The 17,950-nt window shown below is 47.7% G+C and overlaps 2 protein-coding genes across 2 annotated transcripts in view; one reads left to right on the top strand and one right to left on the bottom strand.

Moving 5' to 3' along the window:
- Nucleotides 1–16,379, bottom strand: part of RTFDC1 (replication termination factor 2 domain containing 1) — a 31,897-nt gene extending 15,518 nt beyond the window's left edge. Inside the window, exons 1-5 of the mRNA XM_018560673.1 lie at nt 16,260–16,379; nt 13,251–13,345; nt 11,425–11,518; nt 10,679–10,815; nt 9,208–9,286 (exon numbers count right to left, since the gene is read on the bottom strand). Coding sequence (XP_018416175.1) covers nt 9,208–9,286; nt 10,679–10,815; nt 11,425–11,518; nt 13,251–13,345; nt 16,260–16,328 — 474 coding nt within the window. The 5' untranslated portion in view covers nt 16,329–16,379. The remainder of the gene's footprint in view (nt 1–9,207; nt 9,287–10,678; nt 10,816–11,424; nt 11,519–13,250; nt 13,346–16,259) is intronic.
- Nucleotides 1,598–4,662, top strand: GCNT7 (glucosaminyl (N-acetyl) transferase family member 7). The gene is made up of 3 exons (XM_018560683.1): nt 1,598–2,617; nt 3,049–3,144; nt 4,368–4,662. The coding sequence occupies exons 1-3, from the start codon at nt 1,645–1,647 to the stop codon at nt 4,586–4,588; spliced, it is 1,290 nt and encodes a 429-aa protein (XP_018416185.1). The 5' UTR covers nt 1,598–1,644; the 3' UTR covers nt 4,589–4,662.
- Nucleotides 16,380–17,950: the final 1,571 nt, after the last annotated feature.

Here is a 17,950-nt window from a genome sequence, read left to right as displayed (position 1 = left end):
AGATAGAAGACTGAAGGGAAGGACGGAGGTTAGATAGAAGACTGAAGGGAAGGACGGAGGTTAGATAGAAGACTGAAGGGAAGGACGGAGGTTAGATAGAAGACTGAAGGGAAGGACGGAGGTTAGATAGAAGACTGAAGGGAAGGACGGAGGTCAGACAGAAGACTGAAGAGAAGGCTGGAGGTCAGATAGAAGACTGAAGAGAAGGCTGGAGGTCAGATAGAAGACTGAAGAGAAGGCTGGAGGTCAGATAGAAGACTGAAGAGAAGGCTGGAGGTCAGATTTTGAAGATAAATTCTAGTAATTTATTTGTAATTTTAGTTTTGTATAGATTAGGAAGTTTAGAACTTCTGTTAGGGTTGTATTGCTGTCTGAAAATATCTCTTCACTTCCTGTCCTGGTTATGGGTGCCTCCAGTACAGGAAGTGAGATAAAATCTCCCCTATGGGGAACATGGCCAACAATAGAAGCATAACAGAGGTTCTCCCCTTCCCTACTCCAACCAAATGTAAAACAAATATAAATAATCTTAACAATGTGTGTATATATTTTATCTCCTCCCCACCAGCCATACACATACATGTGTCGGCACGGCAATGGGGTCTTACACCGAGCTGCACACATATATCCGCACAGCCAGTGTGGCTGCAGGGAGCGCATTCACTCGGCACCCCTAACACAGTAACCATGCTGTCACAGTCAGCTACTGGTCACTGTTTACGGAGGAGGTGGAGGCTACTGATCACTGTTACAGCCAATCACAGTGATCACATGACTAGGAAGCCCATTTTATATTTTATTACAAATATATTTTATTATAAATATTTAAAGGATCAGCTCCTGCCGGCAGGAAGAGGTTACATAGCTGTTCATGGTTTGTAATGTTTATAAGCAAGTATGTGCATGGGGGCACTCTCATTTGGCTGTAATTTCCCACTGATACTAGGGGACTTCAGTTGCAATCAGATTGCACAAGCATTGTGGTCAAGTCCTTGCTAGTTTTTGTTTATTTACCTTTTGCATGCAACTCTTTACCTACTACTACACGATCTCCGTTCTCAGCGCTATGGCAACTAGTAGCTACAGGACGCCGGAGCTTTGGCGTAAAGAGAGGCTTGGTTACCAGCAGTGTTTACACAGGAGAGAGGGTTGTTCTGCATTCAGCAAATGTGAGAGATGCATCTATTGCAGCACCACAGATGAGCAGGCTGACTGGGCTCTCCTGGTTCCCAATGTCCCCAGTTTGGATGCAAATAACAGTAGGGACACCGGACGGTGCAGAGGGGCTGGAATAGTGGAGATGGGCAGTTCTGAGCAGGGAGATTATGGCTAGATCCAAAATAATGCTCTCCCTACCTCAGGAACTGTAATCACGTCATCAATAGAAAAAGGGGCATTGATGGGACCGGTATAACAACTCATACAGAGCTGGCTGGGGTGACTGGTCATGCATACAGGAAGTTGCCCACAAATGGGACTGATGAGCCTTCCTTCCCTTCCTAGGTGAGTTAGGACCTGCAGTTAAAGATAAATTGTTTCGCTTTAGTCTTTTAGGATTCATGACCCTCTTTTTTTTTGCCTCCTTTAGGACTTGAGAGAAAGCCTGGCAATAATGCTAATGAATGAGTCTTGGGAGAGAAGACAATGAGCATTCTTGGTTGCACCAAGTCCGGGTTTATGTTATGTATTGGCATCTGCCTCGTCCTGGTGGCCTTAAACAACATCAGCCAACCGGAAGAAAGGACATCCATTTTGTCGGAGATTAAGGAATGCGGCTATTACCCCGGAGAGCTGTGCAAAGCTTTGTTTGAAGGAAAGTCAGCTGCCCTAGTGGTGGCAAATGTATGCCAAGAGGCTCTGACACCATCCAAAAAGCCGGCCCCGAACATTCTAGAACCCAAGACCAATTGTTCCACCCTAATAAAGGAATTACACTTAATAACCAAACCTCTGTCTGAGGAGGAAGCCGGCTACCCCTTGGCGTTCATAATGACCATACACAAAAACCTGGAGATGTTCCTGAAACTGCTCACTGCCATCTACGCCCCGCAGAACATCTACTGCATCCACATTGACCAAAAGTCGCCCAACGCTTTCAGCCAAGCGGTACAGAGAGTGGCGCACTGCCTGCCAAACATTTTTATCTCTGCAAAACAAGAGACGGTGGTCTACGCTGGGATCTCGCGCCTGCAAGCGGATCTAAACTGCATGGAGGACTTGGTGCGTTCCGACGCTCCGTGGAGTCACGTGATCAATCTCTGTGGCCAGGATTTCCCCATTAGAACAAATAGGGAGATCATACGTTATTTAAAAAGCAAATGGAACCGCAAGAACCTGACGCCCGGGGTGATTCAACCCGATCATATGAAGTACCGAACTCAAGTGAGTTATAAAGAATTTGTACACAAGGGGACGTCCTATGTTTATCCAACCAAAGAGGAGAAAGGGGGTCCGCCTTATAACATCACCCTGTATTTTGGGACGGCGTACTACGCCCTCACCAGGGACTTTGTGCAATTCGTGCTGACCGACGAACAGGCAAAAGATCTTCTCGAATGGTCAAAGGACACATACAGTCCGGACGAGCACTACTGGGTAACGCTCAACAGGATTCAAGGTAAGAGACACTTTGTACGATAAGGTGACCGCGACACCCAATTTTACCTCACATTGAGTGTCGTTCTCATGTCAGGAGTGAACATGGAATATATAGGATCCCTGGCAGATTGCTGGAAAACCCAAAACAATTGGCTTCATGACATCTTATCTTAAAGGTGCTCATTGCTAATGCTAACCTCTCTGTGACTCACTCTCAAGAAGGCAATGGTCATATGTCCTCTAATGAAGGATTATGTGGCAATGATGTTCAGGTTGGGCTAGTTGGTCAGCAATTCTGTCTTACCAGGCTTCTACTCTTTCAAGATCCTCTTCACTTCTTTACATGTCCGAAAAGAAGACAATTTGGGGCACTTCCTAGAGGGAATGTTTATTTATATAAAATGTGATTGTATATTAGCTGTGAATGTAGTAAGCCATTACATCTTTCAGGTGCCCCAGGATCCACCCCTGAGGCAGGATGGGAAGGAAATATCCGAGCCATTAAATGGAGGGACCAAGAGGGGAAAAGTCACTCTGGATGTAATGGTAATATTCTTACAGATTCATTCCTAATGTATTCAGACACAGATAGGAGGTACTGCATGGTTCCCAAGAAGGCTGCTGCAAGGTCCCAAGCAATAGCAGGACCTAAGACAGCCACTTAATTTGCATAAATTAAAGCGCCAGTATTGGTTTTGGGTATCGGAGCATTTGCATGAGTACAAGCTCATATTGGCACCGATATTGGTATCGGTGCATCACTAGTTGTGTGAATTATAATTTTTCTCATTAGACTGCTTGATATAATACTGGAAGGGAACACTACATACAGTATTTACAACGCTTCCGCCGGCCTTCACATCTCCCCCTCCAGAGACCCTGCGCACATCTCCCCCTCCAGAGACCCTGCGCACATCTCCACCTCCAGAGACCCTCCGCATATGTCCCCCTCCAGAGACCCTGCGCACATCTCCCCCTCCAGAGACCCGCATTGCTGTATAAAGTATGCTGAGATTTGTAGTCCCTCTGCAGCTTGGAGTCACAACAGGGTTACAGCAATCGCAGCTACGACTGAGGCCTGGTGCTCCACTACTATGAAACAAAAAAAACGACTTGAGGAAAAGTATCGGTACTCATACTCGGTCTGGAAAAAATGTAAATCGCTGCTTTCCTATTTCCAACCAGTGTGAACAGCGAGGGAGGACCAGTACAGCACATAAAACAACAAATTAATGCAGCTCTGCATTCATTATTACAACATTCAATGTATATTAAGAATGCAAGCAGTGTAGGTAACTTAGCATCACCCCTTGCAGTCCCTTATACAACAGGGCTCAGACTGGGAGAGGACAAAACAGCACAAGGAGCCAAACAAGTGCGCTGTAGTGCTCACAAGGAACATGCTGATATGGAGGAGGATAACGGGATACAGCATAGTGATGGAGAGATGAGCTCATCAGTCTGCTGCTTCTCCCATTAAAGGCTGGGGGAGAGGTAAGGCCTGTAAGTGTCTTCTCCCGTGCCCGGGTCTCCTCACGTGCCAGTGCGATGTAAATCTCAGGACTGGCTGGACAGAGATACAAATCATCTATCAATTAAAACAGCTCCCTTATATGCATTTCATCTGTGTGTGTTTATCGGTTTGTCTGCACACCAGCTTTAAAAAGTGTCAAATTGCCAAAAATGATCCCGTGTACGTTTAATTTTAAATAGGATCGATTATTAGAGATCACAAATTAGATTTTTGTTTTTTTATTCCCCGCTCTAAGGTCATTACGTCCGTGACATCTGTGTGTACGGGCTGGGGGATCTGCAATGGCTGACCGACTCTCCGCATTTATACGCCAACAAATTCGACCCTCATCGATACCCCCTGGTCACGGACTGCTTGGAAAGGCAGTTCCGCCAAAAAGTTCTGAACGGAGCCGAAGTCCCCATAGAACAGGACTGGTATTTTCCAGACGAGTATACCTTAAAAACGGATCTGTGACGAGGGCGAAGAACATTTGCATGGAGTAACCAGAGAGCCGGCGCCCGTATTTTAATAAACGACATCATGCAAATGACGCCCGCTCCCCCGGAGAGCCCGGCGCTTTGCATGAGTTTCTGAAAGAGAACTCGATATGCCGACAGGAGATCCGACTCAAATTTGCTGCTGGAATGAAAATTATGGAAGAGCAGGAGACCAGGAGGTCATGTGACCGTGGATAAAAAGGCAAAAAAAAAAAAAAGATGTTTGCAGTGTTTTTTGGCTTCCTGTAAATTGTGTGATGTACTTAATGATGGTAATAGATGTGTTTGTTTTATTTGACTTTTGGACCTCCTTCATTTCTTAGGATGGCTGTCGCAGATCCTTGATTAATTTTATTGCTGCCTTAAGTTGTTCTTTATTTATTTTCCCCCATAGCAATAGTAAATGTTTTCCAAAGTCAGCTCCAAAAGATATATTACATAATATAATACATATTAGGGATGCAATGGAGTACCTGCGATTTTGCTTTCGGTACTCGCTGATACTGAGTACCGATACCGGTACTTCCGCTGGCAAGGAGACGGCTTCCCGGACAATCAGGAAGCTGGGCGGCGGGTAATGACATTCTGCACGGCTTCCTGATTGCTCGGGAAGCCGGCTCCATGTTGTTTGGCCAGAAAACCGCCTTCCCAGCCAAAAAGCATCACGCTTGCTTGCCGGCCAATCAGGAAGCCGGGAGGCGTGTCATTACTGGTCACCCAGCTTCCTGATTGCCCGGGAAGCCGGCTCCATGTTCCCCCTAAGGCACTGCTGGTCAGAGAAAAAGTTCGGGTATCGGAGCATTTGGCCGAGTAGGAATACTCGGTATCAGCACTGAAACTATTATCAGTATCCGTGCATCCCTAATACATATAAAAGAATATATTACGGTAGATGTAAACACTAACCGGATGACGTTTAGTTTGATAAAGAGCCGCTAATCATAAACAACTGCCAATTTTTCTAATAAAATGCTATTTTCACCCTATCTCAGTGCTGCTTATCTCCTCCAGCCTGTCTCAGCCACCACCTGTCTACATTCACTCGCTCCAGCGTCAGCTGCACATCATTGCTCTGGACCTGCTACCTAATGTTTAACAACGGTGCACTAGGCATGAACAATGTGCGTCAGCACAGCTACTTATAGTCTCTAATATATGACAACGCAGGTGTACATTTGGGTGTCACCCCGTCACAGGTAGTTCCTGAACAAGGAATCCACAGCGGATTATTTTAATGAAAGCTTCAGGTTTTAAAGAGACAAAACAATTTTAGAAATGACGTTTCTGTGAGATTTTAGTGATTGGGTTTAAATACTTGCTCCATAAAATGCACGATGTTGGAGCGGTTGTAATGTCTTTTAAGACCCGGCGATGCCAATTAGGAGCTTTATGCTTCAGGCGTAACATAGATCCTCCCCCCCCGGGGGTGCAAGGAGCCCTTTCGCTCCCAGAGGAAGTGCCGCTAATGATCTTACTGAACATAAATAAAGGATTAGTAACCAGAAACCTAGCGACGGCCCGGGGGGGGGGGGATCCAAACGTTTATGCCGTGACAAAACCGCGATCCTATCACCGTACAAACTGCGATCAAGCATTAAATGCATAATGTATGGGGAGACACGTGTTTACAAAACAATTCTTTATCCTGCATTTCCTGTCCTGTGCCATGAAGTGGATCCGTCTGTACTTTCAATGCTCAAAAAATAAAGACTTCAGTTCACTAGAATCTAGTGACAGGTCTATGGCACGATGCAGAGCTCATCACTAGTAAGGTGATTGTAGTCGTATTAGTACTACTGCAACAACGCAACGGAATACTGTCTGTGATACCTTTTTTTAATTTGCAACAGTCAAATTTGAGGGCCCAGCTTTCGGTGCCTACTCCCTTTTCCTAAAGTCCAAGCAGTACCGATACACAAAGGTTTAGCTTTTCTATTGATTCATAAAAGGGTTTAACCTTTGTGTTTTAGTATTGCTTAGACCAGGGGGTAGCCAAACTCTAGCCCTCCAGCTGTGGTGAAACTACAAATCCCATGATGCATCTCTCTCTCCGGGAGTCATGTCTGTGGCTGTGAGAATCTTGCAATGCCTCATGGAATTTGTAGTTCCACCACAGCTGGAGGGCCAGAGGTGGTTTGCTACCCCTGGCTTAGACCTTAGAAGAAAGGGGTAGGCCTTGAAAACTTGACCTGAAAATGTCACGGTTGGTGCAAATGAAAAAACAAAAACAAAACAGTATCACAGCCAGTACTCAGCAAATAGGCTGAATTCTTAAAATGAGAGGGGGGGGGAATCCCTGCAAGGAGCAATGACTGACAGTCACCACCCTCTGCAGGGAGAAGATTGTGAACCAAGCGATCAGCGGTATGCGATTGCTCAGTTCTCGATCAATAGAGCCGACGTGTGACAGCTTCAGCATCACACGCCGGCTCTAACTCTCACTTTTTTTTCCCACTCTCCCCATAATTCTCCTTTAGGGCTTGTTCACACAACGTCTGGATTGTGTCTGGACCAGAACCGTGTGCTCCTGCACCCAAAATGCATCCCAATGTATCCCTATGTGTTTTATGGGCTACAATTCTCACGTGCGCAGTCCGGACAGAGAAAATACTGCATGTCACATTTTGTCCGGTCACGCACCGAAAACGCACCGCAGCTAACATATTGACAGCCCCACTCCACTTTTGTAACTGGAACGCGGTAAAACGCGGCAAAAACGCACTGCACACATAACACCGCGTCTGCAGATCTGGACCAGAAAATGGTGTGAACAAGCCCTAAATGGTGCATCTCCAGTCATTACCCAAATTAACCCCCAAGCCCCCCTCTCCCCCTCAACAGTCACGGCATTAATTTCATCTCTATTACCTCGTTCCTGTGTTGAGACACAGATTTGATTATTCCCTGTGACTTCATCATCAGCAGGTTTTAAAGTGTTTGCAAGGGCAGCTGCTGGGAGCACAATCCCTGAAAATAAAAGCATACCCCCAGAACTACATCTCCCCTACACATAGTATAAGCAGGCAACTGAAAGTCAAAGCACCAGCATTGTTTTGCTGGGAAGGAAATCAATGTAGGGATGGGGATAGGTGGAGTTCAGCAGTACAATGTCAGGCTTCATGAAGGGGTGGAGCAAGCATTGTAGTAAAATGTCTGTGATAACCAAAGCAACCAATTCCCAGATGTCAACATCTACAGCAAGAAAAAAAAAAAAAAACAATTGGTTTCTATGGGTAACAAATTTTCCTATCATCCTCAAAGACGTAAAGGAAGGTCCTCCACCCTTGCTAAAAGCAATGGAAATTGTGTCCCCATCCACCTATCCCCATCATGAAGCCTGACATTGGACTGCAGCAGTATTTTCATTCACTGACCCTTGTGACTAGATGACGTGGCTGTGCAGCCGGAACCACGCACAGCCGCGCTGATTTAAAAACCAGACCGAACTGAGGAATAAGAAGCACCCTGCAATTCTGGTGAGGGGTAAGTGGTAGGGATGCACAGATAACGGTATTTTGGTACCGAGTATCGCTAATCTTTTTTCGGTACTCGCCGCTACCAATTACCGGAAGTCCCATTCAGGAAGCCAGGTGGCGTGTAATGACTCGCCACCTGGCTTCCTGATTAGCCGGGAAGCGTGTAAAAACTCGCCACCCGGCTTCCCGTCCCCTCTCACCTCGGCATGTCCAGCCTGTTCCCCCCGGGGGCCTCTCCAGCCAGGAGCGGCCTTCCTCCGGTACCCGGCCGGAGCCGTCTTGCTGGCCAATCATGGAAGCTGGACGCCGTGTAAAGACGCGGCACCCTGCTTTCTGATTGGCCGGCTTCATGCTCTCTCATCACAAGTGACGAGCATGGAGCCGCTTCCCGGCCAATTCATTACACGGCGCCATGCTTTCTGATTGGCAGGGAGGCCGGCTCCATGCTCCCTCGCCATGAGATGACAAGGGAGCATGAAGCCGGTTTCCCGGCCATTCAGAATGCCGGGCGCCGCGTCATTACACGCTGCCCGGCTTCCTGATTGGCCGGGAAGTCGGCTCAATGCTGTCTCATCACAATTGACGAGAGAGCATGGAGCCGCTTCCCGGCCAATCAGGAAGCCGGGCAGCGTGTAATGACGCGCTGCCTGACGTCCTGATACAGGAAGTATCGGGGAAGGGATCGGAGCATTTGGGCGAGTACGAGTACTCAATGAAATACTCGGTATCGGCACCAATATCGATACTAGTATCGGTGCATCCCTAGTATTCGGTATCGGTGCAATCTCTAGTAAATGGCGTTTTTCGGGATAGTTTATGCTACCATGTTTTAGGTTACACCCCACATAACATTAAACATGGTCCAGAAGGTGGACTGTGCCTCTATTGGTAGAAAACAGGATAAAAGTATCTTCTAATCAGGTTTATTAGTTTGGTGTATCAGCAGAGAGAGTGTCTGAATAAAAACCATTCTGCCTACCTCTCAAATCTCCTTCACAAGGATTAAATAGGTTAGAAAGTCAAATGACTTCCTCCGCCATGGGACAAAGCCTCACTATGACGGCTGCTAGAAATGCACAGCCGTCTTTGCGGTCAAGGAATTGCGACGCCGGTCCCTTACCTTGTGACAGACATCGGTCTTGATCTCCTTCAGGGCCCGCTCGGAGAACACACAGCCGCACTGTCTCAGCACACAAAACCTGCAGAGGAACAAAGACAATGCAGTGTCTAATGGAAGCCAAGTTCCTGTTTAATTAACACTCAACAAACAAAACCATTTTGCTACAATTTACACAGATGACACATCCTCCCTACTTATAAGGATTATATAATATCAGCTGGAAGCAGAAGAATGGCGCCAATAGCGGCTAGTTATCACATATGTCTTATTATTTATTACCGGTATTAATCTGGCGCCAAATATTTACATCACTTTACATTGTACTTTCACTTCAGTCGCTGCGCTTAAGGAACTTACAGTCTAATGTCCTTGTGTCACATACATACTTAGGCAGTAGCTATAACCTAGCAGCAAATCTTCAGAGTAGAGGAAGAAATCCCCAAATTCCATGCAGAGTGTCTTGGCTGGAAACTGAGCCAAGGACCCCTGTGGAGCATAGCAACCATGCTGACCAGCCAGCCACTGTGCTGCCCATGTGATGGTAATCACATATATCTTAGTGCAGTGTACGGGGAGTTACAAGGACACTGGATTTCCAGGATTTTTTGTACTTGAAAATGTTCTTAGCATTACATCGAAGGACTGGTAAGCTGCCACATGTGACATCTTTAGTATTTTGGGTTAAGACATCCTCTAAAGCAGACCAAGGATTAATTCAGTGGTGGGCAATGCCGGCTCTCCAGCTGTTGTGGAACTACGAGTCCCATGAAGCATTGCAAGACTGACAGTTACAGGCTTGACTCCCAGAGGCATGCTGGGATTTCTAGTGAAAGCACAGAGCTGGAGGGCAGGAGTTGCCCACGACTGGCTTAAAAGAGGACTATGGGGTAACCTTTTTATCCCAGAGTTCTCTTAAGGGTTATGGGAGGACATGTTCTAATGTCCTCCCGTGACCCAAAGCTCAGTATATAGCTCGCTATATACAGAGAGCGCCGCAGCCGGGACGGATCCCCGACAATACTGTCGAGATCCACACAGATGGCTGATTGACAGCAGGCTCTACCTATCTAGAGGCAGAGCCAGATGTGCCCGCCCCTGTCAGTTCCTCCAGTCAGCGCTGGAGGATCGGAGAGGGGAGGATCCATGCGGGCAGCGGTGACTGGCAGTCACTGCTCTCTGCAGGGACAGGATCGAGAAGTGAGCGAGCGACGGTATGTGTTCACTCACTTTCCGATCTATAGAGCCGACCTGTGAAAGTGTCATTGTCACACGTCAGCTCTTACTATGAGGATGAGTGGAAAATACTCACCTCATAGTTCTCCTTCAATTGATAAGCAATTCGCCAACACAATCCATTGTCTCGGCCACCCTAAGCTGGTGCAAGCTGTAATCTGATTGGCCGTTTAGTCCTAGCCACTAATGCCATTTATAAAATATTATTACTAAGGCAAAAATACATTTTAGTAGGTACCTGTGTTTGCCGTTCATTTCCAGTCCAACAACTGGGCAGATAAACTGTGCACACTGATCATCGTATTTGTCTCCTTTGGTGTTGCCCTTGTTCCCGGTCCATACTGGATTGTCACTCAGATTCAATTCGATGATGTTCTGGGAAACAACAGACACTAGTAAAGTGAAGCTGAATTGCATTTTACATTTATAAAAGTGAAAGTTTTGCTGACGAGAAGACATTACAAGCTGTCCGATTAATTACCTTTATTAGCTAGCAAATCTACATCTGTGCCCTTCTCTGATTTAGAAGGGCTTTGTTATTAGCTCCTAACGCTCTCTGAATGTATGGCTCTGCCAAGTGTCATCCCATCCTTGTCCACGAGCACCTTTCCACTACTCAGTGTTAAACAGATTAGAGTAGCTGCCAAGTTTGCTGTTTTGGATTTGGTGCAGACACACACTGGAAGCCTTCGTCTGCCTTATGGGAGGTGAGGTCTGGGCTTCTGGTACCTTAAAGGCGGAAAGGGCTACCTTCAGGTTAGCCTGCCCTCTGTTTGCACATTGCTATACATGTCCCATACTTGGGGACTCAGATCGTTTTGGAGCCTGATTTCTACTGTAGATACATTATATTAAGGGTATGTTTGCCTGAAATACCATTTGAAAGTATCTGTATTCCCTCCCTGCTCATTAGTACATATCCTTCAAGTTATTGAGATGACAAGTGTACACAAATACAATACCAGGTAAGAGGGGTGTCAGTACCTTGATGCTCTTGATGTGAGCTGCAGTATCAGCATGAGGCTTGTCTGGAGATTTGTCCAGCAGGAATTCAATGATGGCATCTTTATTGTACAGCCTGTATGAGGACAAACAGATATGAGATAAATAACAGGGGTGAAAACCACCAATCACAGGCAGCCTCAATTAAAAAGCTGAAGATTAAACTGCTTGTATTTTTCCTTCCCTGGTTCCCCACCCCCTCCTCAGTATAGTAACGCAATGTTTAAATAAAACCTGTTTTCATTAAATATCTTATTTTAGAACCAGTGATATCATCTTCTCCATGTGCTTCTCTATGCAATGCAGACAGATCACAGCTGGTGGGAGGGGTCAGCAGGGTGCTGTATATAGTCTCCTGAAAACAACACAGCACCCTGAATCAGTACTGCTCTCATGAGCCCTCATGCAAGCAGTGGGCAGGCTCATGAATGTAGTTATGTAAATATCAAAGTGCCTTATTGGATGGATGTCAGTCTGGAGGAGTGGGCAGTTCTAGGCAGGCTGTATTTGCATGCAGACCACCCTAAGTAAATGCCCACCTGTGACACTGAGCCTCCATGATTAAAAGAACAGTCAGGCTAAGAATGAAAGTGGGAATATGATGCTGAATGTCATATATCCAGGAAATGAGGCGGGCTCTATCTGACTTGCTGCATCGTGAGAAGTTCCCAGGGTGCAGAGAGATCAGAGGAAGCCATTTCAGTCCAGAAGGAGCCGCTACAACTGTGCCAGACTGATGGGGAGGCCGGGGTTCAGGTAGAAGAGCGAAGGGAAGGCCGGGGTTCAGGTAGAAGAGCGAAGGGAAGGCCGGGGTTCAGGTAGAAGAGCGAAGGGAAGGCCGGGGTTCAGGTAGAAGAGCGAAGGGAAGGCCGGGGTTCAGGTAGAAGAGCGAAGGGAAGGCCGGGGTTCAGGTAGAAGAGCGAAGGGAAGGCCGGGGTTCAGGTAGAAGAGCGAAGGGAAGGCCGGGGTTCAGGTAGAAGAGCGAAGGGAAGGCCGGGGTTCAGGTAGAAGAGCGAAGGGAAGGCCGGGGTTCAGGTAGAAGAGCGAAGGGAAGGCCGGGGTTCAGGTAGAAGAGCGAAGGGAAGGCCGGGGTTCAGATAGAAGAGCGAAGGGAAGGCCGGGGTTCAGATAGAAGAGCGAAGGGAAGGCCGGGGTTCAGATAGAAGAGCGAAGGGAAGGCCGGGGTTCAGATAGAAGACCGAAGGGAAGGCCGGGGTTCAGATAGAAGACCGAAGGGAAGGCCGGAGGTCAGATATAGGACCGAAGGGAAGGATGGAGGTCAGATATAAGACCGAAGGGAAGGATGGAGGTCAGATATAAGACTGAAGGGGAGGCCGGAGGTCAGATATAAGACTGAAGGGACGGACGGAGGTCAGATAGAAGACTGAAGGAAGGCCGGGGTTCAGATAGAAGACTGAAGGGAAGGCCGGGGTTCAGATAGAAGACTGAAGGGAAGGCCGGGGTTCAGATAGAAGACTGAAGGGAAGGCCGGGGTTCAGATAGAAGACTGAAGGGAAGGCCGGGGTTCAGCTTTAGGTCACCAGTGGGAAAACTGGTGCAGAATTTAGGGACCCGTCAGTCCATTCTAGAAGCCAAAACATCTGCTTCTATGAACCAAAATATTAAAGAAAAAAAAATTGGGAGAAAAGTGAAATTGTTTGGTTACCCGACTCGTCCAGGTTGTCCATACCCAAGCAAAGTCTGCAGCATTGGCTGGCTGCTATGTGCATCTGTCTGGTCTACCATCAGCCTCCTGCCTGTTCTTACACACATAACAGGACACAATGATGACATCAGATGGGACATACCTGCCCAGTTCACAGGACACAATGGGCTTTTTCAGTTTCTCCTGGCTCAGTGTGCAGTAATACCAGCGGGCCACCAGCTCAGCGTTCTTGTCAACCTGAAAAAACAGAAGAACAACGAGATATGAAAGTGCTGATATATATGAACACCGAACCAGAAAGTCAAACATTTTCAACCTGCTTATTACATCTTTCTACTACTTCAGCCTTTCTCAACCAGAGCTTTCTTACCCCCAATGTAAGGAGCATTCTTCCCACTGACCACCAATGTAAGGAGCATTCTTCCCACCGATCGCCCTATGTAAGGAGCATTCTTCCCACCGACCACCAATGTAAGGAGCATTCTTCCCACCGAGCACCAATGTAAGGAGCATTCTTCCCACTGACCCCCTATGTAAGGAGCATTCTTCCCACCGACCACCAATGTAAGGAGCATTCTTCCCACCGATCGCCCTATGTAAGGAGCATTCTTCCCACCGACCACCAACGTAAGGAGCATTCTTCCCACCGAGCACCAATGTAAGGAGCTTTCTTCCCACCGACCCCCCCAATGTAAGGAGCATTCTTCCCACCGATCCCCCTATGTAAGGAGCATTCTCCCCACCGAGCACCAATGTAAGGAGCGTTCTTCCCACCGACCCCCAATGTAAGGAGCGTTCTTCCCACCGAGCACCAATGTAAGGAGCGTTCTTCCCACCGACCCCCAATGTAAGGAGCGTTCTTCCCACCGAGCACCAATGTAAGGAGCGTTCTTCCCACTGACCACCAATGTAAGGAGTATTCTTCCCACTGACCCACAATGTAATGGACATTCTTCTCACTGACCCACAATGTAATGGACATTCTTCTCACTGACCCCCAATGTAAGGAGCATTCTTCCCACCGAGCACCAATGTAAGGAGCATTCTTCCCACTGACCCCCAATGTAAGGAGCATTCTTCCCACTGACCCCCAATGTAAGGAGCATTCTTCCCACCGAGCACCAATGTAAGGAGCATTCTTCTCACTGACCACCAATGTAAGGGACATTCTTCTCACTGACCGCCAATGTAATGGACATTCTTCTCACTGACCGCCAATCTAAGGAGCATTCTTCCCACTGACCACCACTGTAAGGAGCATTCTTCCCACTGACCCCCAATGTAAGGGACATTCTTCCCACTGACCCCCAATGTAAGGAGCATTCTTCCCACTGACCCCCAATGTAAGGGACATTCTTCCCACTGACCCCCAATGTAAGGAGCATTCTTCCCACTGACCACCAATGTAAGGAGCATTCTTCCCACTGACCACCAATGTAAGGAGCATTCTTCCCACTGACCACCAATGTAAGGAGCATTCTTCCCACTGACCACCAATGTAAGGAGCATTCTTCCCACTGACCACCAATGTAAGGAGCATTCTTCCCACTGACCACCAATGTAAGGAGCATTCTTCCCACTGACCACCAATGTAAGGAGCATTCTTCCCACTGACCACCAATGTAAGGAGCATTCTTCCCACTGACCACCAATGTAAGGAGCATTCTTCCCACTGACCACCAATGTAAGGAGCATTCTTCCCACTGACCACCAATGTAAGGAGCATTCTTCCCACTGACCACCAATGTAAGGAGCGTTCTTCCCACTGACCACCAATGTAAGGAGCATTCTTCCCACTGACCACCAATGTAAGGAGCATTCTTCCCAATGACCACCAATGTAAGGGACATTCTTCTCACTGACCGCCAATGTAATGGACATTCTTCTCACTGACCGCCAATCTAAGGAGCATTCTTCCCACTGACCACCACTGTAAGGAGCATTCTTCCCACTGACCCCCAATGTAAGGGACATTCTTCCCACTGACCCCCAATGTAAGGAGCATTCTTCCCACTGACCACCAATGTAAGGGACATTAGTCCTCCTCGGGCTGCATTAGTACATAGTGACATGCTAGGACTGGTAGTCCTCCTCTGGCAGTATTAGTACACAGCATTGGATGGAAGGACGGTGAAACCTCACAGGGGGCCTCTGGCAGGCCATTCTCGGACTTATAGTCCTCCTCCAGTAGTATCAGTACATAGCACTACGTGACAGGAGATACCAGGAATTGCAGTCCTCCTCAGGCTGTATTAGTGCATAGTACTGGATGACATGACATTCTGGCACTTGTAGTCCCCCTCTGATATTAGTGCACAGTAATAAGTGGAGGAGCATGCTAGGACATGAAGTCCTCCTCTGACTACTCTGTACTTCATACAGGCCATGGGGGCCAGGGGTCTTAGATACTGGCACTTGTAGTCCCTCCCTGACTATAAAAATACATGGTGCTGGGTGCCAGGAAGCTCATTACCCCATACAGCCCATAGGGAGGCTATGACAGGACATACTGGGACTTGTAATCTTCTTTAGACCATACAAGAACATAGTATTGAGTGCCAAGGGGCTCATTAAGCCATATAGCCCATAGGGGGGCTCTGACAGGACATACTGGGACTTGTAATCTTCTTTAGACCATACAAGAACATAGTATTGAGTGCCAAGGGGCTCATTAAGCCATACAGCCCATAGGCGGGCTCTGACAGGACATACTGGGACTTGTAGTCTTCCTCAGACCATACAAGAACATAGTATTGAGTGCTAGGGGGCTCATTAAGCCATACAGCCCATAGGCGGGCTCTGGCAGGACATACTGGGACTTGTAGTCTTCCTCAGACCATACAAGAACATAGTATTGAGTGCTAGGGGGCTCATTAAGCCATACAGCCCATAGGGGGGCTCTGACAGGACATACTGGGACTTGTAGGTCTCCTCAGACCATACAAGAACATAGTATTGAGTGCTAGGGGGCTCATTAAGCCATACAACCCGTAGGGAGGGCTCTGACAGGACATACTGGGACTTGTAGTCTTCCTCAGACCATACAAGTACATTGAATTGGGTGACAGAGGGCCCATTAACCCATACAAAGAATAGGGGGGTTCTGACAGGATATACTGGGACTTATAGTCCCTCAGTAGCTTCCCCTCACCTTTTCCACCTTCTTGGGTCCCTTCACCAACTCATGGCGCTTAGGAATGGTTCCCCCGTCGCATCCCATGTCTCTAAACTCTCTCAGACAACAACACACCACTTCCGCTTCCGGGGTCAGCTGACCAGTCGACACACATACGTCACGCACTTCAGTGGGCGCTGCGTCTCATTCGAAAGCCATGTTACCACAGCTCCGCACCGCCACGCTGCTCCATCAGCACCACCCAGCGTCGTGACGTCTTTCCAGCGGCCATCTTAGCACACCTCGTCGTATCCGCCATCTTTCTGCACCCAACGCCCTGAAATCTTCACAGAGGCCACCATGTTCCTTGGTGCTGATGCAGAGTATGCGTCAGGAGTGACTGAGGGGATATGCAACCCTGGAATGGATGCTGGGAGGTCAACAGGAAGCTGTGACTGGTTATTAATGAGCCATAGCTGGCACTGGTTAGGTGAGGGATGCTGGAGCTTTATTAATAAGACGATTTGTGGTGAATAAAAAGCGGTGACCTGGCCTGGTATCTACATAGCGGCCGGATACGTAATGACACAATGCTCTTATACTGGTGACAACTAAGAGGAGATTTCCTGTATTTTATAAAGATTTCCTGACACTTCCTGTTGTGTCTACAGAACAGGAAGTGAAGGTAATTCTCCCAAGTGGGACAAAGCTAGCTAAAAAAATATATGTCACCTTTTCCCAACTCTCAACTTTCCCCTCCTGTAATAAAGACCGGTCACTGCTGCTCTCTTTCCTTGTGCAGGGTGACTGGTCTTGTCTCCGCCCCCTCCTGTAATAAAGACCGGTCACTGCTGCTCTTTTTCCTTGTGCGGTCACTGGTCTTGTCTCCGCCCCCTCCTGTAATAAAGACCGGTCACTGCTGCTCTCTCTTCTTGTGCGGTCACTGGTCTTGTCTCCGCCCCCTCCTGTAATAAAGACCGGTCACTGCTGCTCTCTCTTCTTGTGCAGGGTGACTGATCTTGTCTCCGCCCCCTCCTGTAATAAAGACCGGTCAGTGCAGCTCTCTCTCCTTGTGCAGGGTGACTAGTCTTGTCTCCGCCCCTCCTGTATTTTTCTTCAAGCAGCCTGTAGTGGGTGGGGCCTGTAAGGCCCCTCCCACAGCTCTGCTGTCCGCACAGGCTATGTACAGCACAGTGATGATGTCACTGGTTCCTTTACAAGGTAATAGCTGTGTTTGGGAAGGCACATACAATAGATTTATAGCCATTGCTGCTATTGAGAAATGTTTTGAGTCTTTATGGCTTTTCACTTTACATGGATGATGATGTGTGACATGGAGCCGGGTGGTCATTGCCGCTCTCACTTGTAGGTCCTCCTCATCGCCTGAAGAGCGGCGGTTTGATGAGCGATCGCCGACCTCAGAAGAGGACGCTCAACAGACTGACCGCCATCTACCAAGAGAGTGTCAGAGATCTCAGAAGACTCTTCCATCTAAAGGTCAGTCCAACCAAAACTACTGGTGGAACTACAAATCCCATCATATCTCTGCCTCTGGCAATCATGCCGTCCCCTACCTCTGGGATCAACCAAAGTATTTACAATTGGAATTCTATAAATACAGTATATAGATAATGGCTCCGGATGAAAGGATTTTGAACGCTGTATATGTGTCAGACAAAACCCCTTCCCCCCGCACACTTTCCTCTCTCTCCTCCTCTCTCTGCCCC

This window comes from Nanorana parkeri, unplaced genomic scaffold (assembly GCF_000935625.1).
Source record: "Nanorana parkeri isolate BGI_ZX_2015 unplaced genomic scaffold, ASM93562v1 scaffold474, whole genome shotgun sequence".
NCBI classification, from domain to species: Eukaryota; Metazoa; Chordata; class Amphibia; order Anura; family Dicroglossidae; genus Nanorana; species Nanorana parkeri.
Note: the sequence above shows the minus strand (reverse complement) of the source record. Positions and strands in the feature narration are given on the sequence as shown.